Below are 26,279 nucleotides of genomic sequence, written 5' to 3'. Positions count from 1 at the left end.
ATGTCGAGGCCGATGCACCCCCAGCTTTCTTCTTTGCCGCCGCCGAGACGACCGAATCTGGGGTAGGTTGCGCCCGAAGGTACTTCTTCTCGTACCGGTCCCTCTTTGCCGGCGCCATTGCAGGGTTCTTGAGGAGGGCGAGCCCCTCATCCCAGATGTCATCAAGAAGTGGTACGGCGAGGACCGTCTTCCTTTTAGCCTCGTGCCGTTGGTAAAGGAACCCTTCCTTCTTCTTCTCTTCTGGGCAGAGCTGGAAGAGCTTGGATGCCCTAGAAATCATGGCATGAAAGGATCCAATCTCGTTGGGCGGGGACGCCCGAGCAGGGGGCGACGGGGGACACGTCCCGTCATCGCCTCCGTCGTCATCTGTACCTGTCGTAGCCGTGTCCGTGCCTGTATCATCCCCGTGGGTAGTAGACCGGGGGCAAGGCAGAGCAGGCCGCAGAGGTGGGAGAAGTGGCGTAGGATGTGTCCTCCTCTTCTTATGCAGTGGACTTTCCGAAGGTCCCGGCTCCGGTTCCCCCATCGGCTCTGGCTCAGGTACCTCCATCGGGGGGAGGGGCAACCTTGTCCTTATCTCTGAGCATAAGGACTGAATCGCTGACAAAATGGCCGCCGAAGTGTCCTGCGGCACTGGAAACGACGGGCGCGAGGGCTCTTGAGGAACCTCGTTGGCGACACTGTTGCTCTCGTCGCCCTCGTCGGGATCCCTCCCAATGGGCTGGGCTTCTTCCACGACTTCGATGAGCTCTTCTTCAGAGGTCGTGTCCGTATCCACAATGGCCACATGCCCCTCCCCCACCTTTTCCAACGAGGACTTCGTGGGGGTCTTCTCAATGGGCCTGAAAGACGACTCCCTCTGCGGTGGCAGGGAGACTCTGGGTCCGGAGGTCGCCTCCACTGGCGTAGCCTCCACAGGCTGAGCCAGGGCCGCTGCGACATCCTCAATCGAGGTCTTAGCAGGGTGAATTAAGGCCATCGTCACCTTCTGTACGCCTGGGGCCTTCACCTTGGGGGGAGGGTCCGAGCCTCGCTCCCCCTCTGCCGGAATCTTCGAGATCGACCGGGGCCTCTCCAGAAGCTTCGCCGGGTTCTCGGACTTCCTCTTACCCGAGCCAGAGCGTTGGCTCGTGGTTGATGGCGCCGGGGAGGATGCGCCCTGCCTGGCAGCCAAGGAGCCTGACCGTTCCGCGCTCCCGGTGCCCGCGGACTTGCGGTGCTTGGCCTTTTGTTGGGCCCCTGTCACCGGGGCGCCCTCACAGGACTTAGAAGACCGCTCGGACTTCTTTTTCTTCTTCCAGCCAGTTGGCGAGACGTATGGTGGCGATCCTTCATGGTCCGCTCCGACATGTTCCCACAAAACGCACAGTCCTTCTTCGTGTGCGTCTTGTCCTCATGGAGACAGTAGAGGCATAACGAATGCTCGTCCTCCTTGAAAACATTCTGAAGCTGGCATCCAGGGCAGGTCCTGAACAGCTTCCCGGGTGTCGAGCTTCCTTTCTCCTGGGCCATGTCCGGGGTAGGCCTCGGAACTTCTGGAATCCTCCAAAAGCGTACCTCGACGAAATCTTTACCCTTGAGGGGCGTAGAAAACTCCGAAACGGATCCCTGTTGATCGGATGTAGAAACGGTGGAGCTTGAGGCTCTATTTACCCAAAAAAAGAGAAAAATCTCCTGAAAAAGCGCGAAAACGCAGCAAAAGCTCGAGAGCTACAGCACGAGGACTCCCAACACTTGAACGTGCGGTAAAAATCTGAGGATGGCTGCCAGAGGCGGGGCTTAGGGAGAGGGCAGTCATTGGCTGGGGGCAGAATGACCCAGAGACCAGTGATTGGTTACTACTAAGAAAGACAGATCAGAAACGAAACTGATACTGATTTTTTTCTATACCGAGGATTCCCGGCCTGACGACGGGAATATTCATGAGCATGTGAATCCATGCCAGACCCCATGCTGGAGAACAATAGGTATTCAAATGATTTGCAAGTGCCAAAACAATTCCGGAAACACCTTTTGCTGTATATGTGCATTCTAAATTATATGACGGCATCAGAAAGTAGACACAAACAACTGAGGAAAGTTTGGGTTACACACTTTTATTAAAATCACAAAGGGGTTGGAATAAGGCCTATCTAGCCTTATGCTAAGGTGGGATTTCCCTACCTAACTGAAACTAATGATAGTCTGTGTCAGGAAGTCCAAAGTAAATGTCTGTCTGTGTCCAAAACTTATACTAACCCTCACATCTATTTGTTCAAACTGTGTAGGGATGTCAGCATCAAATGAAAAAGTGTTCAAACAAACGTTCACAGCTTCTTCCAGCTCTTGGTCGGGGTTCTCCCTTCCCCAAGATTCCAACTAGTTCACTTTCAATCAAAAGGGGTTCCCTTCCCCATGCTTTCAATTCTCTCACTTTTTTCACAACATAATTCCTCTGGATTCTTCCCAGCTTTCAGGATTTTTGGCTCTTTCATCGATATCATAAAGTTCAAACTTTTAAAGTTCACAATGTACCAGCTTCTCTGAATATTCAACCATAAACTTACAGATCAGTTAAGTGGCTTCTCTTTAGTGGGGTTTATTCGGTCTAGGCACAGTTGTCAGACCAGACGGTCCACCCACGGTCCACCCACGGTCATGCAAACCGACACACCTGATTGGCTTCTTTTCCACAGTTACACCACCACTGCTTTAGCTCAACAGTGGTATTGGACTTATATTCTTGCAGTCCTTTTCAACACTTGTTGTGCCACCATTGACTTGTTGGATTATTCAGCCTTCTCATAGTATTGCTACAATTTCAACTTTCAATTTGTACTGTTCCTATATTCCTTATGGCTCTTGACAATGCCTGTTCTTTCTCAGCTTGTACAATTCACAGTTCTTTATATTCAGTATCAATGCTTTCTTTAGTTTCCAAGATTCACAGTTCCTTTGTATCACGGAACACTTTTTTCTGCTTTTGCACTCATGTGGCATTCACTCATTATTACTTTCCTTTGGTTGGGTATTCAAATTTTCAATACATTCATATCACAACAACATAACTGTAAATTCCCAGTTCACTCTCCTGCTGAGAATTTGCACACTGCTCGCAGGCTTCTCATTCAATTTAAAGTTGACTACTTTTCTGGCCTTTCCACGGCTTTCCCAATTGCAATACAGTTCATTATTCACAAACCGCTCCGTTCATCAACCTTCACATCATGGTTGTCATCAAGCATCTGTGATTTACATTTGAACCGGCAATCCTATTGTCTCCACTATCCTCCACTTACTCGCCAGTGCTACAACCAGCATTCACAGTGCGGCTCACACCACAGCATCCCAGAGTCATTCAGCCTTACTTGGCTCACCGGGTACACTGTCCTCGTGTGCCCTTCTCCACTTTGGTCAGTTCTTTGAGGCTGCTGCTGTTGTCGACTCTGCAGGCCCCTCTTCCTGGGTCTCCGACACCTCAGGCTACCGGAGAGGGAGTCCTCTTGACTCCAGTAGGTCAGCAGCCTAACCCTTCCACCGGAGACCTTCCGACAACGCTCCCTACAAATTGCTTCTGCTTCAACGACTCTGCAGCACCTCAACGCCTCGGACACGCATCTCCCTGCCTTCACCTCCGGGACCTCCATCTGCAAGCATTCCACAGGTGATCTCCTTAGCCTCACCTGAGCGGGCCATTTATACCGCCCCTTCGGCTACAGGTGCTGGCCATTCACAATGATTTCACAACAGTATTGATACTCAGCATCCCTCTTCCTCGTCCCAGTACCAGAGTGGTGTTTGTGTATGTCTGCATTAATAAAGGATGAATGTACGTCCTATGTGGTCTCTTCCTCGTCTCAGTACAACAGTGGTACATATTGGCAGATGGTTTTCTATCACAATAGGGAAGGGATTGGAACTATCCCATAAAAGCCTGGGGGATATTTGATTCCTGATTAAAGGGAAATGGGGGAGACTGTGTCTCACCCAAGGGTGTCTTGTCCCCTCTGCCCAATTCTCCTTCTCCCTGGTTCTCCTCCCTTGCATGTCCACCACCAGGGTCAGGATCCGAAAGTGACAGCCTTTCCCTGGCCCCCTGGGGGTGGGGGGTATTTTGGGGAAAGAAGTGAGAAAGCCCTGGGATTCCTCACAATGACCAATCAATAAAATAATTTTAAAAATAAATAAATGCATATCTTGAAAGAGAAGAACACCAACATCAGAAGCTGATGGTTATGAAACAATGCAAGTCTTCTACCTCTCTGAGATGTAAAACTGTAATGAGATATAAAACTGGAATCGATGATAATCAGGTCAGCATAGTGTGTGATTTTCCAGCAAAGCACTACAGAAACAAAGTCAATGCAGGAATTAGGGATATGTTCTCTCACTGTCAGTCCACAATAACAGTCTGCTACTTAACTTCATTATGCAACAGTTAATGCCAGTCCATCCTGATCGCTTTTCCAGTCAGAATTAGGCTGTCAGAGGAACGGCGCATACTGGATTGTTGATATGGAATTTATACAACTCTGATTTATTTACTTGGAAAAAGTCTGCTGCCCCCTCTTCTCACCATGCTGACTTTTTCCATGAGAAATGTACCTTTTGTGTACATAACACTGCTGTGCTTGTGCACTATGCTTGCCTTCCCTGCTTAGGGCAGCATCCATTTGTCCCACATGCACGCGTCTCAGAGCTGGGGATGGTCAATCCAATTTTAACAAGAGCTTTTACAGCTCTGTTTCTCCCGATTCTCTTTATTTTGAAGCATCCCTTTAAAAAAAACTAATTTACATGTATGTCTCAGATTAGATTTACAGCATGTCCTCTGGAGCAAACATCAGAGGTTCCCAAGCATTGACCATGAGTTTAATCACTCAGTAAAGTCATGTTTCTGTGATGTTTTGGTGGTCTTTCACTTAAAAGGATACATTTCTTAGCAGGTATTTAGTTGATTTCATGCTTGCATATTACTATCAGTCATGAGAACAAATCCTCTGTTAATTAAGATCCTGGAACTGGATCATTTTGTGGTCCCAAAGTACACCAAGGGTTTGTAAGAACTGTAGTTTTGTGTGCCATAAAATAGAAGATTGTGTTAGACAAGGGTTGTCCAACTCCAGGCCTCGATGGCCGGAATCCTGATGGGTTTTAAGCATATCCCTCATTAATATTTAAGTTAAAAAAAATCGATGCCCTTAGAATCTCTAATGGAAATGAAAAATCGGCCTAATCTGTGTACTTTGAATTCTGTATTTTGGACCTTGTATTTAATTAATCTAATTGTGGTTTTATTGGTTACTCTGTTTTTAAAATGCATAATGTATTATTTCTGTTTCTTTTAATGGCGATGTCTGGCCTCATCACGACTTTGGCGGTAACCCTTAAATCCGTCGGTCGTGCTATTAACGCCGGATTTAAGGGTCCACCAAATCAGGACTTCAGCGGATTTTGCCCCAGCTCTTGAGCCCAATGGGCAATGGGGCATTCCCGAATGGGCTCAATGGGGAATTACATTACCGCCAATCTCATGATCCGGCGCTATTAGCGCCGGGGAGTTCGGCGGTAGGGCTAATACCTACATTGGGAAATAAGCATGTGCATAGATATCCTTACCCTAAGACTCGGCTAAAATTCTGCACAGGCATTGGCGGCCTGTGGACCCCAATAGAGTGACTGGTGCCGCAGCCATTTTATATTCACATTCACTGTCTGAATCAGTGTTTCAGTGTTACAAGCATTTTATTGTTAAGGTGTGTGGCAGACTCAATCTTAGAAGGATAACATTCTATCAGAAAATAAGGAATAGGATTTTGCTAGGTCATTATAATGTGTTTGCTCGGTAAAACAAGTGTAACATTCTTATTCAAACTACAAAATATAACGGAAGTGATCATTAGACAGAAGAAAGTACAACTTTAAAAAGAGACAGTTTACAATGTTAGCACAGTTAAATAATGTCCTTTTGAGTTAATCAATAGCTACTTTTGCAAAAGATATCCCTTTTATTCCACTTGTAGCACAGCTGTCAGAAACAGATAGGATGACTTCAGCAAATGTGTTCCCCCCAACGAGACTCACTCCCTCAGAGACATGATGTGAGAAAGAGATGGACAGAGAGAGAGGGAAGTGCAATAGAAATAGAGAAAGCCAGCACAGAGAGAGACTGAGAGAGAGAGTGTAACAGAGAGCGGGCACACGAAAGAGAGGAGAGAGAGCACCAGCGCAGCATATCATACACGGGGTACAGATAGTGTGCAATATTTATTAACATTTGCAAATGCATTTCCCGCATACATCTGCACGATTAACTTACCCGAGACATCTAGCTGTAAGTAATTGTGGAAATGTGCAAAATTGATCACAAATAGGCAGCATGTTGTGTAGGGAGTGACAACAGGCAACAGGAAAATATTTGCATCCAGGAAGTTATTCAAATATTGGGACTATTAAATGTCGATTTGTACACCTGCCTATTATATACTGTGCAATTTCATAACCCCACATTTTCAGTGGAAAGTGTATTCCCTATGTATAAATGCACAATTTACACATGTAGTTATAAAGATTTTGACTTGGTTGTTCATGAATACCACTGCCAGTCATAATGTATGAGCACACATACCGTATCTAAAAGACTCTATCGGTACACAACACTCTGCTAGAGGTAGTACCCGTTCAAGCGACTCGATGCTCCTGGCATGCCCCAGGAGCAAACGCGTCAAAAGTAATGGGCCTCATTACACGTTGTGCGCTAAAAATCGCAAATTACCGGCATGGTGCCCTTAACGTGTCCGCCCTCGGAGGAGGGCGCTAATAGCGTTTCATTACGAGTTCGCGGACACAAGCATTGCGCCATGCCGGTAATGCCCCCACTACCATGCCGATAAACTCCCCCAAAAGTCTCTTACCGGCTTCGACGACAGTGCAGATAGCAACTCCGCCTTGACGCAGCATGCAAATAGCGGTCACCGCTAATAGCGGTGACCGTTAAATAGCGGAACCGGAAACAGCGTCATCGCACAGGAACGGGAAAGAGCACGGCGGCCATCTTTAAAAACACAATCCATTGCCATCCTCTGCCCCTGGACCTGTTTGTAGTACTTTGCTGTTGGAGATTTCCTGGAACACCCTTACCATGCCCAAGGCACTTAAAAAAAACAACTGACCGCCAGCGGAAAGAAAAGTTTTCCAATGAGGAGCTACTTATGCTGACCCAGACCTTATCTGACAATGCTGCGGTGGTCTTCACAAACGACATGCAGCGGGAGACACTCCTTAAAAAAAAGGCTATCTGGGCCGAGGTGGCACTGAAAGTAAGTGCTGTGGGCACCAGCACCCGCACTGTACGTGAGTGCTGGAAAAGATGGGATGACCTGAGACTCAGGGTCAGAATGATCCTGGCAGAAAATCATAACATTGCCACCGCAGGTGGATCAGGGTCGCCAATTAAACTAAAGGAATGGGAGGAGACATGCGCCAACCTCATAGGAGTTGAATGCATCGAGGGAGCTGGAAAGATGGAGCATGGCGTGGCAAACACTTCGGATGGAGGTAAGTCTACTGATGAAAGCATGCAATTTGAATCTACTGGTCCCCACAAATGTCAGCCCAGAATCACCTCATGGATGGCCAAACATCCACACATGCATCCCACCCTGCCCATGTCAGTGCCAGACCCAAACACACACACATGTACACATCAACAGAGCCAAGTGCCACACACAACACTGCATGGATGAGCCACTGATCTGACACATCACCTGCATCCTTCACAATGAAGTCCAAATGCCCACGACTGTATTGATGATGTATCCTGCATTAAGTACATTGAACCATAACCAATGCCATCCCCCTTCTTGTCCCCGACAGGGTCACATACAGACAGTGAGGATGCATCCCAGGCACCCCCTGCGCAGAAGAAAAAAAGGCCACAGCCGATCGAGGACACCCCCACGACATCAAGGGGAAAAGGCACAAGGCTCCATTTTCAGAGTCTCAAACATCGGTCGAGCGCCACTGCCAAGGCCACACCAAACCCAACTGCCCCACCTCCGGAGGTTCACTCACCACCACCAATCACAGCCACCGAGGGACCACCCTCAGCTGCAGCTAGTTCGGCAGGAGAGGCGGCAGCCACTGCACCATTATCTGATGTGGAGGACCCAACAGAATTCGACCTGGGCATGCACACCCCAAGCCCCCCTGGAACCCCAGAGCCATCACCCCAGCACACACCTGGCTCCAACGTCACTGGTGACGAGACCATGGGAGCCTTCAGTAGCCCCCCAGTGCCTCCATCTGTACACCTGCCAGCATCACAATGCACAGCAGCCACACCACCACAGCCCGACACTGCCCTTGACCTGGCCAGCATCATCCAACGGCAACAGGGTCTCACTGTGCTGGTTGGTCAGCATGTGGAGGAAGCTGCCCGTCTCAGGGCGGAGATTGGGGAGACATCCAGGCACTCCAGGGAGGGGATGGAGGCATGCACAGACAGACTGTGTGGGGAGCTCATCCGAGTTCGGGAGGTGCTCACACAAATTGCGGACGCAATGGACCGCCAATTCCCACCACCACCAGCACCAGGACAGTCTGCCACTTCTTCGTCTGCCAGTTCGCAGCAGACAAGCCCACTCTGACGCTCCGCACGCACCACCAGGCAGCCTCCAAATGCTGGTTTTGGCAATGACCAATAGGGAGTGAATGTCCATGCTTCCGCGTGCATGCCTAGACGCAAACATTGTGGAAGACACATGAGGGACTGTTGTGGGGGGTGGGGGGAAGGGTGTGATGGGACTGTTGTGGGGGTGGGGGGAAGGGTGTGATGGGACTGTTGTGGGGGGTGGGGGGAAGGGTGTGATGGGACTGTTGTGGGGGGTGAGGGGAAGGGTGTGATGGGACTGTTGTGGGGGGTGGGGGGTAGGGTGGTGGGATGTTCGGGGACATGCTGTCATGATGCCCGCTCCCGGGGAGCCGGTTCAAGCCCTGCGTCCTCGAAAGCGGACATCCAGTCCCCAAGGAGCGACCCAGCAACCCCATATAGGGGCCCTTTGGACAGTGTCCTGGCGCCTATGGCGCCAGGCTCCTAAAAGACATCAGTCCTGGCGCCGTAGGCGCCAGGCTCATTATGGGAGTGCTTGGGTGCACTTACCTGATGCAGACCATGCTGCAGGATCCCGGCCTCCTTGAGGCCTGAAAGGAACTACTTTACCTGTGGGACTAATTTACCATCCGGGCGTGGTCGGGGAAGGATACATACCTGATTGGAGGAAGGATACATACCTGGAACTTCTTCCAAGGCTATTTAAACCCCACCCGAACAGCCACATGTGCTTCGCGTTGTTCTGCATCTAGCAGCTGGACGCTCACTGTGTCTGCTCCTGCATCCTGACTTCTGCCACACCTGCCAGCATCCTGGATCACCTGCAAAGGAAGAGAAGAAGAGAACAGAAGAAGGAAAAGTCCTTACCTGCTAAATCCGCATCCCGGAGACATCTCGCCGACAATCCTGAAAAGGAAGACTTTAATTTAAAAGCTCATTGCGTCGATCGCTGCAGCGCCGCATTCCACTCACCTTTACAGGGCGCCTCCATGTTCAGCAGCAATCATCCGGATTCGCAGTCACGCCCCAGCGCCTAGGGAGAAAAAGACCAGAACAAAAGGTGAGAGAGAGAAGGGAATAAGGAAACCTAAATCTCCATGTTAAGACTTACCTGTTGATTCATTCCCTCTTCATTTCAGGTCCGCACGCATCCTGGCATTTCCGGACCCCGGCCCCTAGGGGAAAAAGAGACATCAGCGTTAATGAGCGAATGAAAAGACATTACCAAAAAACGCTCATTAAAGACTTACCTGATTTCTACAAGGATTTCACCTCTCATCTCGGGTCGGTGCCTGTTCCCCGGCATTCCGTACCCCGGCCCCTATGGGGAAAAAGACACTAGCATTAGTACATTAATGCATGGACACAAGGAGAACCTCTTATCAAAAAACTTACCTGGAAGCCAAGCAAGTTTGGTTCTCACCAATCCGAAAATCCAGTGAAGTAACTGGATACCAACGCGCCCCTGCATCAGAAGCAGGATGGAGAGCTTGTCCTTCCAGACCCTAAGGTGAGACGCTACGAGAAATCACAGAAGGGTTTCGAGGAGGGTGAGAGGGGAAAGTGGGAGGCAGATTGCATTACCCCGCAGACAGTTAATCCCCTATTTTCGCCTACAGAAGGATACTTCTGCGAGCCAGGCAAGCCAGATTTGGGGGCCCGGTCCAGTCCGTCTTCCGAACCCTGCGCATCACCTTAGAAGAGGTCACAGCAGCGCAAACCAGGCCAGCGCCTCCGTGGGAGTCAGGTGAGCGTAACACATGCACATTTTCCTGTTTAAGTTCATAAATACACTGGTGTTTGAGCAAAACACAGGCCTGGACTTCCTCATCGTGTATGTGTAATTTATTGACGCCAGGGTCCATTGTGAGCTAACAAACAGACACCAGTGCATCACTAGCCATATCCAGGTGACAGTACGAGAACATGTTACTCAGAAGATTTGGTTGATCAGATGCTGTCTCACAGCACGTCCCTCCTGGCCATCCCCTCTTGCATGACCTGCATCCCCTTAACCTCCATCCTCATCACCATCATCATCCTCATCAGGTGCTTCTATTTCAACGTCAGGGGGCAGTGGCACATTCCGTCTGATACACATATTGTGCAGCATGACACATGCCATGGTGATCTTGGCCACCTTCACATGGCCATATAGGGGAGCGCCACCAGACCTGCTAATACACCTAAACCGTGACTTCAAAAGTCCAAAAGTCTGCTCGATCACGATGCGGGTACGGGTATGTGCACGATTGTATTCCTCTTTGTGCCTGTTCTGTGGGTTCTGTACAGGTGTGAGGAGCCACCTCTTCAGGGGATAGCCGGCATCACCTATATGGGGGAAGTAATGGGGTCCTGTTACTTTTCACCACAAGTGTGGCCGGTTCATATCACAAACATTGACTTGGCATTGAGATTCAAGTACACACTTAACAGCATACATGCAAATGGTCTGTGTAACTGCAATGTGCAAAGGTGAGCTCAACCCTGCAAGTAGACATGCCCCATTGATGCCTCCAACAGTAATTGACATGTCCTGGGTGAGGCCAGGTCTTAGGTGTCCCTGTGCCCAGGCAAATTTGGTACCACACTAGTGGTGTACTGCCCTTCCAACATTGATGTTGCCATGCTGAGAGGCATCACTTCAGTGGTGCTATGGGTTCGTGGTGCATTGCTATGACTAGGGGGTATCCCTTAGCATGCATTGAAGGGCACAATGCATTATTGATGTCGTGCTGGACGAATTCTGCATGACTATGTTGACGGCATGGATGAAATTTGTGTATTTTGTGGTGTGGAATGTTGTGCAATGTGGATTGATGTTTGATGTTTCTAGACTTGTATTGTCATCTGTGTTGTGTAGCATATACTTGCATGTCCGTTCATCTCAAGTACGTTGCGGCCCTCCCAGATGGACATTGGCGTACATCTGTATGTGCATTTTGATGACGGACTACAGGCTACACCCAGTTGGAGTATCTATCTCCCCCCCAAGCACACCCAGTTGGAGTATCTATCTCCCCCCCCCCAAGCACACCCAGTTGGAGTATCTATCTCTCCCCCCCCCAAGCACACCCAGTTGGAGTATCTATCTCTCCCCCCCCCCCAAGAACACCCAGTTGGAGTATCTATCTCTCCCCCCCCAATCTCACTGCCATGTGCTTGGCCTGCTACTCACAAAGTAGCCACGAACGTTGTCCCGTTTCTCGCTCCATGTAGCGGGGGATAGTTGAGTTCTGCAGGACCATGGAATCATGGGTAGATCCGGGAAATCGGGCACAGCAATGTGTGATTATCTTATTGGCGTCACATACCATTTGGACATTGATGGAGTGGAATTGCTTCCTGTTTCGGTAGACTACTTCATTGTGATGTGGGACGACCAATTCCACATGTGTGCAGTCGATGGCCCCGATGCAACTTGGGATGCCTGCCAGTGAATAGAAGCCAACTTTGGTGTTTGCAATCTCCTGGCCAGTCCGTGGCATGAATATGTGTTCAGGTGCATGCTTCAGGAGGGCATCGAGTACCTGGTTCAGTGTGCGTGAGAATACTGGTTGGGAGATGCCATGCATCTGCCCCACTGTATGCTGGTAGGTGCCTGTGGCCAGGAAGTGGAGCACAGTCACCACCTTGAGTAGAGGGGGGATGGCAGTTCTGATGTCTATGAGGCTCACAATGTCGTCATGTATCATGTCCACGATGCTGGTGATGGTATCCTGGTCCAGACGGTACAGGGTGTGTATCTGCTCAGGTGTTAGGTTAAATGGACTGGCTCAGATCCTGGGAATTGGTGGGTGCCTCTGTGGTATGATTAGGTGCAGTGGTGGTGCTTGCTGTGCCTGTCTTGCCCTCCTCCTCCTGCGCCTCCTCTGTGCTGCCTGTTGTTGCAGCTGCGCTGCAATCTGGTCCTCCAGGCCATGTAATGCTGCCAGTATTGGAACCATCTTGGTGTGGGAAGGGGTGTGGTGTGCTTCTTTTGAGCAGCCACAGTCTCCATTGCCTCCACCTGTGCTGATTTTGGCCACCGGTGGCAGGTGGTAACATTGCGCAGTTCTTTTAACGGGTGGTTCGCGATGGCGGTATTAGCGCCATGCCGGTAAGGGGTTTTGGGGGATTTACCTTGCTGCTATTGGCATGTAAACTTGCCTTGTGATGATGTGCTATTGGCGGCATGTAGTTATTTACGGGATGGAGGGTCGCGCGCACGCGGACTGACCGCTATTAGTGGCACCGTACTTAGCGGTGCCGCTAATGGCGGTGAGCCGGGTCGTAATCCGCATGGACATTTATCGTTACCGGTATTCCATTACCGGTAACGTTAAATCCCTAACGCCTACCGTGTAATGAGGCCCAATGTTTGCTCTTTTTCGGTACAGGCGGCTCCGGCCAGGAACAGGCTGCCTGTGGACCATCGTGTTGACAGAAATCTGTCTTCCTTTCTGAACGTCTCAAGACCTTATTATTTAAATAACTACAATCTAGGTTCCTTCTGGTCTTCCTTCTACACTTTTCGTGCCCTGATGCCTGCGGGCTCTGGCGCGTAATAAATAAACAAATAAATAAATACCCAAGACTTAAGCAAGGGGTAATATATGCTCATAGATGACTCGTTTTGCAAGTCAGCCAGCAGTCTTTGTCTTCCATTACTACCAGGAAGGAATCCCCAACTTCAGGGGCAGAAACAGAATTGAGTGCGCCGCAGAGAACTCGTTATGGTCAACAACCGAAATCTACCTGGCACATTTAGCAAGTGCTTCTCCCTGCCTTGAAGACTCACTCAGTTCATACTTTCAGAGCATAACGGTTTTGTGGACTGAGAAAGAAAAGAGTTTTCTGAAAGATGGATTCGTAAAATATCATAGCGTAAAGGGACACATGCTTAAGAGCAGAAGTGTATTAAAAAGGAACTGCCACTCGTGCATGTACATCAAGTCACATTACCACAGGTGCATATTCGTTTATGGACTGATAAAAAAAAAACACAAAATGATATTGCGTGCAAGAAAATTGGCATTCATGCCACCTACCACTTTGCAGACATCCTCCACTGTCATTCTCACCACAGACAGCGCTGTGAGCCGGTTTATGTTTTTGGTCCCCTGTAAGCTGTTGCTTCCCCGAAGCAGCTCCATGCGCCTTTTCAATGAGAAATCCAGATTGACAGTGAATGGCAAATGAAAGTTGGCGTCCTTCACGGTGAAGCCGCGTTGCAGGAATTTGTGGAAGAGCTCTGGATCTCCATCCAACTCTAGAAGATTTTTAAGGTCAGATTTGATCAAGTTGAGTTCTTCCAGGGAGTTTTCAAACACATCCAGCAGCGACGTGTCATCGAAAGAAGGGTCTCCTCTCCCTTTCCCGCCCGCTGGCAAACTTCTCTTCTGCTGCTCATCTTCGATGCACTGTAAAATCCAACTCAGACGACACGGCCACTGGTTGGCAAGCAGGACCCAGGACGCCACTTTCTTTGGATCAACCAGGGTGTTGGGCACTTTCCTGACCATAAGCCGGATGGTGATGGATATTGTATTTACAATCCTCTTAATGTGGATTACATTGTCTGATATATATTCATGCATAGAGGATTTCAGTAGGCACTTCAATGCATCTTGTATGAGCATGTATGTTATATGACCTTTTTCATGATTTGAGAACATTAAAGGAATGCAGCTCTCAGCTTCATCTTGATTGGCAGAGTTGTTGTTAATGTGAGTTTGTGCTGGAGGTTCCCTTGCCACACTGTCATCGGATAGATCTACTTCGCCGTCTATGAGGCGTTGGAGCTCAAGGTGCTTGGTTTTCCAGTCCATCTTGGGCACTGAAAAGGGCAAAGTAATGATTCGGTTGAGGAAATCGTAGCCATTGTTGGCCATGCCTCTCATAAACCTGGAACTCTCTACACAGTCCACAATGATGTGTGGGTCAACGGCCAAGATGGAAATGAAGGGGGCATCTTGGTCTGAGAGGAGGATGTTCATGGCATTCAAAACACCAACCACTTTGTCAGGGGCACACTTATCTAGGTTGGTGATCTGCAGGACCACTCGGATCTTCTTCCGCTGAAAGATTTCCATGAGTTTAATGAAGCGAGTGATGACCACCACTTCCTTTTTGACAGCACTCATGAAGCCTAGTTGGGCACTGACATCTGACCGGTTCATCTTCCTCTCCACTTGGCCCCTTTGGGTGATGACCATGTTCCTTATTACTGGCGCGGCTCCTCGGATGGCAGCAACTGCAGACACCCCCACCACAGCTGCCCCAACACTTTCAAAAACAGCTAATGGATCAAGTTCGCCATCTCCAGTAGGAAATCCTACCACAATTAATAGGATGATGATGCCGACGGCTAGCACTATCACCAGAATTGTTGCCAGCCACAGAGGAAGGCAGATGATCATTTTGCTCTTCCATTCTCTTTCCGATGGTTCTTCTTTCGTGCCTTTTTTCTTTCTTCTAACCACCCTGTAAATGCTTATCAGCAAGATTCCAAATTGTCTCTCAATGCTGTCGCAGAGCGTGGTGATGAGCCCTGCCCAGATCTGGTCACTGCCTGTGAACTCCCACGCACTGAATGCAATGAATATGTACTCAGAGTACTTCCTCTCTTTAGGCTTCTTTTTCAGGACTGGGTCAAAGAAAACCATGAGTAGGAGGAGCCATATCAGATGCCAACCAGAGATATTTCGTGTTTTTTCACCCGTATTCGCCAACTTCTCATTCCTTTTACTTGCCTCACTTTTCAAATATTCTGAAAAAAGAAAAAGGGAAAGTTTGGTGATTATCCATAACCCAGGTAATCCATATCTCTGCTCCCTACTATGTACCACTCCCTCTATTGTATAGCACTCCTTTGCTTTCTAGCTAGGTTCACACTATATAATCACCATTATAGATATACGTAGAAATTGCTGTTAAAATACATTTATCATGGTGCAAACAAACATATAAAGAGTGTCAGTCTGTGTCCTTGTTCAAGAAGAGGGTGCGCTCAACCCATGCTCTATGAAGTACACAAAATGCTCAATTGTGCAATTAGGATCACACATGTGTTGATAACAAGGAAGTCAACAGAGCTATCCATGGACTGTTTGTTTGTTTGTTTGTTTGTTTGTTTATTTATTTATATTGCGCACCAGACCCTTAGGTTACCGGGCGCAGCAACAAGTATATGCGAAGCTTACAATGTTACAATGTTGTATAAATGAATTTACAGTATTACACAATATTACACAAATTACTAGAATGTACAAATAAACAATTGTCGTATTTACATGAATGTACAGTTAACAATATACAGGATTAGCAATAATAAACATAAGGGTTAATGTCACGTCAGGGTGCATTAGGTAGGACTACACTTGTGAGTGTTCAGGTGTCAAGTCGTTGTTGGCGATAATGTGTTTGATAAGGTTCCTTCTGAAGTGAGGGAAGGGTTGGTCAGCTCTTAGGTTAGGTGGCAGGGCGTTCCACAGGTTAGCAGCTTTCACAGGGAAGCTGACGCCACCAATTTTGGCAAGTCTGAATCTGGGTACTGCCAAACAATTGGAATTGGCGAGTCTCATGGGTCTATTAGAGGTTTTTCTTTTTATTTTGTCCATCAGGTAGCTAGGAGCAGCATTATTTAAGGCCTTATGGGTTAGTGAGATCATTTTTAGCTGGATTTTGTTCTCAGTGGAGAGCCATTTATGTTGCCGCCTAGTCGAGGAGATATGCTCCCTCTTTTTTATTCCTAATGCAGCTCTAAGAGCATTATTTTGTAGAGTTTGAAGTCTTTGGGTATTGGCTTTATTAGCACTACTGTATAGGGCATTACAGTAGTCAAGTCGGGAAAGAATTAAGGCTCTAGCCAAGATTAGGCAGCTGGTATTGGACAGGAAGGGCTTGCCTGCTCTAATCAATTTACAGGTGTAAGCAGTGGTGGAGGCTAGGGAGTTTACCTGTTTGGTGAAGGACAGGGTAGAGTCGAGATAAAAACCAAGTGTTTTTACTTCCGTCGAGACTTTGATGACATTTCCGTCTATGCTGAAGGCTGAGTAATCCGGGCCCAATTTGTTAATATTGGCTTGTGTGCCCAGAATGATCAACTCTGTCTTATCATCATTCAGGCAAAGACCGTGAGTAGCCATCCATGCCTGAATGATGAGATACACTCTATTCACCAACTCCCCATCCTCGCTATGATCCCCAGAAAGTGGGAAGAGAATCTGTGTATCATCCGCATAGTTAGTGTAGGTGATATCGAGATTGTCCAAATCATCGAACAGAGGTTTGGTGAATATATTGTAAAGGGTCGGAGAGACGCAGGATCCCTGAGGGACTCCACAAGTAATGGGTATAGGGTCAGCTGCTGCCGATGGGGAAAAGACTCTCATAGTTCTCTCACTCAGAAAGGATTCTATCCAGCTGATAGCTTGGGTGGAGAAGTGAGCGGCAACGTCCAGGTGTTTACAGAGGACTTTGTGGTCCACAAGATCGAACGCAGCTGAGAGATCTAGTAGGAGGAGGAGGGCTGTCTTACCCTGATCTCTCAGTTCGTCTATTTGGGCCTTTAAGTCAATCAGGGCTGTTTCCGTCCCGTGTAATGGGCGGAAGCCAGATTGTCTAGATCCTAGTAGTTTGTGCAGTTCGAGGTAGTTTTGAATCTGTATGTAGGCCACTTTGTCCAGGATCTTCAGCAGAAACGGAACTGTGGTGATTGGGCGGTAATTGGTAGGGATGAGAGGATCTAAAGTTTGCTTTTTAAGCAACGGGAGCACCCAGGATTGTTTTAGGTTAGCTGGGATGATGCCTGTGGAGAAGGATGCATTGACAAGTTTGGAGATAAATGGTGATAAGTCTCTGGCAGCGTCTTTTATTAGCTGTGCTGGGCAGATGTCACCTTTGCAATTAGATGGTTTGAGGGTGAGGATGATTTTTTCAATCTCAAGTGTGGATGTTTTGGTGAAGGAAAATTTGGTAGGTTGAGGCATGAGGGTAGCCTTAGGTGGTGACAGGGTAGGTAGTTTAAGCGAGTCTTTTTTCAGTTGAATTTTATTTTGGAGGGTAGTAATTTTATTAGTTAGAGCATATTGGATGTCAGAACACCAGGTCTGATCTTTAGTGCAAGTGTCTGGTATGGCAATAGGTGACTCAAGTTCCTTTAGGATGGAAAAGAGTTCCTTCACACTTGATTTAGAGTTAGCGATACGATCGTTATATGAATTTCTCTTAGCCAGACAAACTGCATTTTTGTATTGACGGGAGATAGATATTAGGTTGGCCTTGTTCTCAGCAGTTGCACATATTTTCCAGTTGGATTCATATTTTCTCTTGGTGAGACGTAAAGCCTTGAGTTCCGGCGTAAACCATTTATTTAGATGGGCTTTAGGTTTGCTTGTGCGCATTTTGAGTGGGGCAATTTTGTCCAAAGTATCAGTCATGATTTTGTTATACTCATGAACTAATGTGCCGGGGTCTGAATTGTCAGGCAAGGCGTTTAAAGTTGGAAGAATAGCGGGTATGACATTTTCCATTGTCATATTCTTTTTGTTTCTTGTAGGGCATGAGAGTGCCATGGGGACGACTGTAGAGGATGGTTGGGAGGTTAGGAGGTCAAAGGACACTAATGAGTGGTCAGACCATGATAATGCCGAGATAGATGAGATAACTGTAGTACAGTTAGAGTCAGCGACCCAGTCTAATATTCTACCTTTCGTATGGGTAGGGTTGTTGACTTTTTGGGAGAAGCCTAGGGAGTTAATAGCGTGGGCAATAGTCGCGGCATGCGCATCTGTTTTGTCATTAAATCCTAAGTTGAAATCCCCTAATACCAGCAGTTGAGAAGTAGTTTTAGCATTGAGGGTTAGAAGTTTGTGTAGATCCTCTTCAAAGGTCCCAAGCGGACCTGGAGGTCTATAGATTAGGTGAATGGTTAGGGATTGATTATTATTTATAAGGAGTTTAGCAGTGAGGGCTTCACAGGATTGTAGCGTTTGTGCAGGGGCTAGTCTTAGTGAGAGGCTTGATTTAGAGATAATGGCAATTCCGCCTCCGCGGGAGCCCTCTCGGTCTTGTCTGCATATAGTGTAGCCGTCAGGTATGGCTAACATGAGTGAGGGGCCTGCTGCCTGGTGTAGCCAGGTTTCAGTTATGGCAATGAAGTCCAGATTATTCTCAGTGATTAGATCAGCTATCTCAAGGGCATGTGCAACTAGTGACCTGGCATTGAGAAGTGCTCCTTTATAGGAGTGATCCTTAGTTTCCTCTTTAGTATGTGTAGGATTAGGAGTGTTTTTCGCACTGGATTTTGTCTTGGACACAGATATTTGGGTGAGCGATGAAGCTAGGGTGTGGTTGGAGGCGTAGCCTGTATTGCCAATTTGATGTTTCATTTCAGATTTTGTAGTAAGGAGGAGTCGTCTGGGTGTCTCATGGAGTTTGTTAAGTCTGGCACGTAGTTTACTATTTCTATCGTGAGTGGAGCTAGGCTTGGAAGTGTAAGCTAGTGGTTCTAACAGAGCTTGGTGTATAGAGTCAGTGTAGGCATGAGTATTAGTAATAATATCTGGCGATATATGTGATAGAGGTGCAGGTGAGTATAGTGGGGTCTCTGTGTAGCTGCCCTGCTTGCTAGTAACTGGAAGTGTAACAATAGCCATGATGCAATAGAAGCTAAGTAGGCTGGACATTGTGCGTAGCTAGTACTTAGTTTGGTGGGAAATAGTTTACAGGGTTATGCAGGGAGGATGTAGCCTGTGGTAGGTGAGATGATCTGGCACAGCTTAGGAGTGTCACATTAGCTAGAAGCACAGCGCCTAGAATAAGCATATCACAGTGGTCGGGGGCACAGCAACTAGAATTGTAGTATCACAGTGGCTAGGACCACCACACTTAGGATTGAGACTCTCATAATAAGTGATGAGCATAGCGCCTAGAATTGAGTGCGCCGTGGCTATGAAGCAAAGTACCTAAATTTACCTAGTGCCTAGAATAGGAGTATCACAATGGCTAAGAAGTTACAGTGCAGGTTTAGGAGTGTCAAGATGTCAAGCATGCACAGCGCCTAGAGTGAAGTATCGCAGTGGCTAGGAAAGCACAGCACTAGGTTTAAAATATCACAATATATAATGATATCACAGTATCACAATGTCAAGCATGTACAGTTTTAGTAGCAGATACAGGCTAAAGGTAACTGTTCGGGGCACGGCATATAAGTCTAGGTGCAACCGACACTGATAGGTCACACGAGTCTCAGTGAGTCATTCAATTGCAGAGTACAGTTCAGGAGTGGAAGATGGCATTAGGACAAAGGCGTGGAAGCAACTGAGGGATCCATGGTGCAAATGAAGAACATTAGACAATATAACTTCCGATTTATAGGGTGTATAGATGAAGGTAAAGGGGTCAGAGGACAGACCTTACCGAGGATTGACCGGAACGCCCAGAGCCCATCCAGCTCCAGACAGGCTCCCGACAGGCAGTAGCCTTCGTGTGTTGCCTTAGTGGGACTGTATGGGTGGAGGGTTGGTTTAAGAAAGGTTTATGGAAGTAGTGAAAGAAGTCCAAAAGAAAATTCCTAATTCCATTTTGAAAGAGGTTATGATCAATTGGAATGTTGGCAGCTCCACTGGCAGAGGGCAAAAACAGCCATTAGAACCCTTGGCGGGTGCGCCAGCCAATCAGGGAGCTCAGAAAATAGGTTGACATTGCTAGTGTCAGCCCACATTCCAAGCCTCCAGATGGCCATTTCCCAACCGCCATCTTCCCCCCATCCACCCTGCTCTTTTTTCCCCTCTTGCTCCCCCATCCCCCTTACCTGATTGCGGTGGTCCCCACTGCAGTTCCTGTCAGCTCCTGTGTCACGCATTCTCAGTCTACTGGCCTCAGTCATAATTATGCTTCACACCGCGAATCATCACTTTAGGCACAGGCACACTGACAAGGACAAACAAGTTGGCGGACAGGCACACCAGGACTTGTGTGCTCCACGATCCTTTAGCAAGCGGTTGTCATGGCGACTGGATCCCCTTTGGCGTTTACCTTGGAGAATCAGAGAGCGCTCCTCCATGACGCTGCTCCGCTCACATTGAGCGCTGGTACTGATGCATCCGCGTCAACATGCTTCCATGGCAACAATATAAATGACGTCCTCGCCTCGCATTCAATGCTTCTCAGCTGTTGTTGTTTGCGGCGAGTGGCGTTTCTTTTTTCTTTGATTCACGGATATATCAGGAACTTTGCTTACAGACGGATCCCGTGGCTGCTTTCGTGCAGGCCATCACGGTATTGAGAACCGACATGGCCACTGCTACTACTGCCATACATCAAAGACTGGACGCAATCCAGGATGAGCATCATGCACTACCAGCAGACCCTGAATTCGGGGACCCCCAACCTCCGCCAAACTCTTTGGGTAATGCCCCCAACCTGGTTTATGTCCCCACTCCTTTCCCTTTGGCAGCCCCGGAGAAATTTCAAGGCGAACCTCGGAAGTTCCAGACTTTCCTGAATCAGTGTAAACTACACCTCTTGTGTCGCCCGCAAGCATTTCCTGACTCTACCACCAAGGCAGCCTTCACACTGTCCCATTTAAGCGGCAATGCACTCTAAGAGGGTGATAGCCCTGTTCTCTACGATTTTGACCTTCTAGTGGCAGAAATGACATGGGTTTTTGAAACTCGGCATAAGGCCCAAAACCAAGACCTTGAACTTCTGGATTTAACACAGGGTAAGAATTCCCTAGTTGATTACATTACCCATTTCAATCCACTGGCTAGGGAAACAGCCTGGCCCGATAACAAGAAGGCAGTCGTTTTCTACAGGGGTTTAAATGATTTCATGAAAGACGCATTAGAAGTGGTCCCTCCTTTGCCCGCCCAATACCCTGAGTTAATATACCTGGCTCTTCAAGTGGATGTCCGATGCTCAGAACGCAAACTTGAGACAGTTTTAGGACAAATTATACCTGCCTACAATTGACATCCAGAAGCGTGCTATGGAATTGTCTCATGATGCCCCTATCCATGGCCACCCAGGACAAAACAGAGAACCTTATCGTTGCTCCAGAGGTGGTGCTGGTGGACTTCCATGCTCAGAGATGTCTACAATTATGTTAGTAATTGTTCGATTTGTGCTCAATGCAAGACGCGCAAAGGGCGCCCTTTAGGTTTACTCCAGCCACTACCTACACCTCCCAGACTCTGGCACACGATTACTATGGATGTCGTCACTGATTTACCACGGATCCAGTGATTTGACACTATATGGGTGGTGGTGGACTCTTTCTCCAAAATGGCCTGTTTCATACCATGCTTAGATGTTCCTTCTGCCCCTGCTTTGGCATATCTGTTTATTAATTCTGTTTTCTGTCTCTTTGGCCTCCCTAATGTTCTCATCTCAGACCGGTGTTCTCAATTCACCTCTAAATTCTGGCGTGCCCTCACAACTCTTTTAGGGATTGAGGCTCGGTTCTCCTCTGCATATCATCCTGAAACAGACGGTCAGACCGAGCGTGTGAACCATACCCTTGAGCAGTACATTCGATGTCTATCACTCCAACGCCAACACTCCTGGGTTAAGGTCCTACATCTTGCTAAATTTGCCTACAACAACGCTCCCCATGCCTCCACTGGGTTTTGCCCATTCTATGTCCTCTGTGGCCAACATCCCCAGGTCCTGCCCTTCCCTACTTTGCCTGCCTCGTCAACACCTGCGGCCAATTCCTGTCTTAGGACTTACACCAGATTTATGGGCAGACTATCACACACCTCCATGAAGCCCAGACATCTATGCGCCTGGCTGCTGACAGGACACATACCTCGGCACCCCCTCATGCTGTCGGTGATAGGGTTTGGCTCTCCAACTGACACCTCCGTATCCCTGGTTGCAGGTAGTTGTTGCCCCGTTTCGTGGGTCCTTATAGGGTGTCCAGGGTGATCAATGCCATTGCCTATTGTTTGTCCTTACCAAGCACTTGTGGTATCCATCCCGTTTTCCACACCTCGCTTCTGAAGGCTTGCCATTCCTCCACTCGGTTATATTGCCCCCTGCACCCATTTTGAGTTGTTCCCCTGATGAATACGAAGTCAACGAGATCCTCAGGTCTCATTTCGTCGGGGGACATTTGTATTATACAGGATTCTGCCCACAGGTGACTCCACTTGCAGTGCCTTCAGACTCCTGCCAAAACTTGTGTCCTTCCACGCACTGCTACACCATCCTAAGGGGGACAGGCTAGCACCAAGTAAGAGGGATTCCTAACAACACATCACCCCTAAGGTATATATTTACCAGTCAACCCACGGGTAAGTGCTGCATTATTATATCTATATCCCTTGCTCGTATCTTTAAGTTTTGCCACTGCATACTTATTACATAACCTGCTTTTTCCTTGCAGCCAGGTGGAATTCGGGTGCTTCCAGTTCCGGTCACCTGTGGCCCTAATAACTGGTCAGCGAGTATACACTATATCTCTGACCGGTGCTTAGGGATGGAGGTATTCTTAGTCTACGTGGATCTCGAGTCGTGACATCCTGTGACAGGCCTGTCCCAGTGTGGCTGCCATGGAAATTGAAGCGGGGTTCCATACAGAGCCTTGCCTTCCAATTCCATGCCGCCCACATTAGTGTAGTATTTTCTCTTATAAACGGGACGCTGCAAGGCATCCCGTTAGTGGAGAGAAAATACTTTTAAAAAAATGACACAGGTGCTAACGGCGATATGCCCCTCGGTGGCAGGCCCACCCTGTAGGTAACGGCCCACCAGCCTCGTTAAGGGACCCTTGCTGCGCTCGGGCCCTTAACTTGGCTGCCGGGCCGTTACCTACAGGGTGGGCCTGCCACTGCGGGGCATATCACCTCAGTATAAGTATTCTGTCTCAACATTCCAAAGGTTCTTCTTTATCTTTCGTTGTTTTAAACATGCCATTCGCCCCTCAGTGGGTGGCATTTTCTAAAAGCATTAATGCCCCCCTCCTCAGGCCATTACAAGCAGGCTCGTACTGGCCTATAGTGTAATAGGCCCATGGCCGAACCAAAAATGCAAAATGCTGGTGTGTGTCAGTTTTTTTGGGTCAAAATGGGCCACTTTTATGGCCAATGTGGGTCGGTTTGATGAGTAACTTCACCATGCAGCTAGTAGTTTTGACGAGAATAGCTGAATAAATATTCTTTAAAATGCACAATTTGCATCACATTATATCAAAAAACTCCTCTTTAGGTACTATTCAAACAGTGTCACAAAAGAAATTAATAGTCATTTGCAACCGTGGGCCACTTTTTCATTGGTGATCAGACAATTTTATGGCCCATTCCGACCCTGATTACAAGATAGTAACGTTAAGGCATTTGCTTCACTCAAGCATGTTAACTTGGACTTGTAAAATTACAGTATTTTTTTAAATGTATGTTTTATTGGTTACAAGTTAATCATATAGTTAAAAAACACATGTCAACTAAACAAACCTTTAACATTCACGTCATTACATTTAATTAAATTGCCTCATAAAATCTCACATCCTCCAAATAATCTATAATCCTTGACCTTCACGGATCTTCATGTATGAACAAAACTGTAGCCAACATTTTCATAACAGCAATGATCAATCTAGTCTGATCGCCTATCAGCACCCAATCCCACCATTCACTTTTAGTCAAGGTTTTCCCCAGATGTCTAAATTCCTCTAAGAAGAAGGATCTAATCTCTGATAGGGCATCACAATGTATTATTAAATGCTCCGGGGTCTTAATCGAAAGAGACAATCTGCAATACCGAAAAACTGCAGTCTCCACCCCAGGCATTTTCCTTCTGCATTGTACTTCTCTGGTCTTTAAAATATTTAGGTGACATCTAAGCAGGATGTCCCAGTATTTTGGCGAGAGAAATTGCTTCAAATGTATTGGAAATACATTAACCATCCCTGTATGTTGAAGAGTTTCAATTGCAATCAATGGAGCAAATAGACTGACTGTAATTGCGTAGAGAGCTGCTTAAAACACAACTGAGACTGTGACGTCGATGCATTAGACATGAAGCATATATGCATTCCTGCACAAAGCTACGCTAGGTCACACTAGGCCACACTGTTTTTAGACACGAAGAATATGCTTAAAACTAATTTAGCTAGAGGAAGGACCCGCCTTTGCTATGCAGTAACCGCAAGTTGCACAAGAATACATATGAACTGCTTGCTAATGCTAAAATCAACTAACATGGACAGCCATGGAAACAAAGATGGACGTCAATCTACAGTGCAACCAAAGTTGAGTGAGACAGATATCCCTGTTGTCCCCCTTAAATTATGACCATATGTGCAGCTGCTGCCTTTCTTTGGTTGCATGACCTGTGTGTTCTTTACATGAGGAATAACTGTTACTTACGGCCTTGAAGGACACCATTCGGAGAGCTGAATGGAAGCTGGATGCATATTGTAAGATGCCAGTGGGGATGGGGAGGGGGGTGAGAATGACATTCTTCTAGATCAAATTGATGACATCACAAAGAGAGAGAGAGAGAGAGAGAGAGAGTTAGTCTGACATAAGAGAGGGTTTCAAGCTTCTCTCTTTCAGTTTGTGTCTTTGAAGGGAAGAAAAGTCCCAGTGATAGAAACGCTGTTGAAGCACTAGGCCAACTAGGCTGCTGCCTAGGGTTGTGCCTAGTAGGGTGTTTCCCCTTCTACGGTCACACATGACAAAGCTGACCCCCCAGTGTCAGCATAGTGTTTTATTAAGGCAATGTGTCTTTCAATTAATCTTACATCCGTACAATTTACATAGGATAATTACAATTGTCTGTTCCTGTAAAAACATACCTGTCCACCTTGTGGTATCACCAGCAAGATATGTCATAATAACTATGTACCTCAGAAGACCCCTTGCTCTACACACAAACGTTTCTTGACCCTATTTATAAAACACTTTTTGGTACTTTATGTTTGAGAGCACCAACCCTCTAGGGAAGGGAAGATGAATATGCACCTGCTGCGCTAGACGGTGTCAATGTACGAAGCAAACATTCTACCTGTTCATTTTAATTGTATTTTTCAAAGTTTTAGTTTCTGCATTTTAACATCAAATCTATTGCAGAATAGTTTGGGCTTAGGAACGACCCTGAGAAGCTTTTACTGATGCTATTCTTAGCAGGCTGCCTCCATGATTACTGTTAATGTAATGAGGTACTCTGAGAAATGTAGACATCACATGACAGAAATGCAGGAACCACATCCCTTATACTCAAGTCCCATGCGAAGGAAATGGCATGCATGACAGGAATACAACCGTCACATGCCAGCAATGCTGCGGACATATGCCAGGCATGCAGCTATCACAACCCAGCACACTTCCTTTACATGCCAAGGAACCACCACCATCGTGTGACAGGGGTGCACTGAAAGTTGTGAGGGGAAGCACACATGCCTCTGGTGCAGGCCCCGCAACCCAGCAGTGCACTGATATCGCATTTCAGGTTATACATACACTCAAAGCCAGGAATGTGGTCATCAAATATGTAGCTATCACATGGCACGGCTGTGATGCCATCACGTGACAGATGCAATGCTATCAGATTGGAAGCGTGAGATTCCATCACCTGCCATTGGTGTACTGTCAACATTATATTTCAGGGATCAAGTCTTCACATATAAGGATTGAAAGCATTCCATTTCATGGTTCTGTTGCCATGTCATTACAGGAGTGTAACCTTTACATGCCAG

At 47.4% G+C, this 26,279-nt stretch overlaps 1 protein-coding gene across 1 annotated transcript in view; it reads right to left on the bottom strand.

The window, feature by feature from the left end:
- The window catches only part of LOC138566895 (NTPase KAP family P-loop domain-containing protein 1-like), a 218,580-nt gene that overhangs the window by 33,585 nt on the left and 158,716 nt on the right, over positions 1-26,279 (bottom strand). Inside the window, exon 4 of the mRNA XM_069644622.1 lies at positions 13,621-15,341. Coding sequence (XP_069500723.1) covers positions 13,621-15,341 — 1,721 coding nt within the window. The remainder of the gene's footprint in view (positions 1-13,620; positions 15,342-26,279) is intronic.

This window comes from Ambystoma mexicanum, chromosome 2p (genome assembly GCF_040938575.1).
Source record: "Ambystoma mexicanum isolate Mex_15411 chromosome 2p, UKY_AmexF1_1, whole genome shotgun sequence".
Lineage (NCBI taxonomy): Eukaryota > Metazoa > Chordata > Amphibia > Caudata > Ambystomatidae > Ambystoma > Ambystoma mexicanum.
The sequence above is the reverse complement of the archived record's forward strand: the minus strand, read 5'-3'. Positions and strand labels throughout refer to the sequence as shown.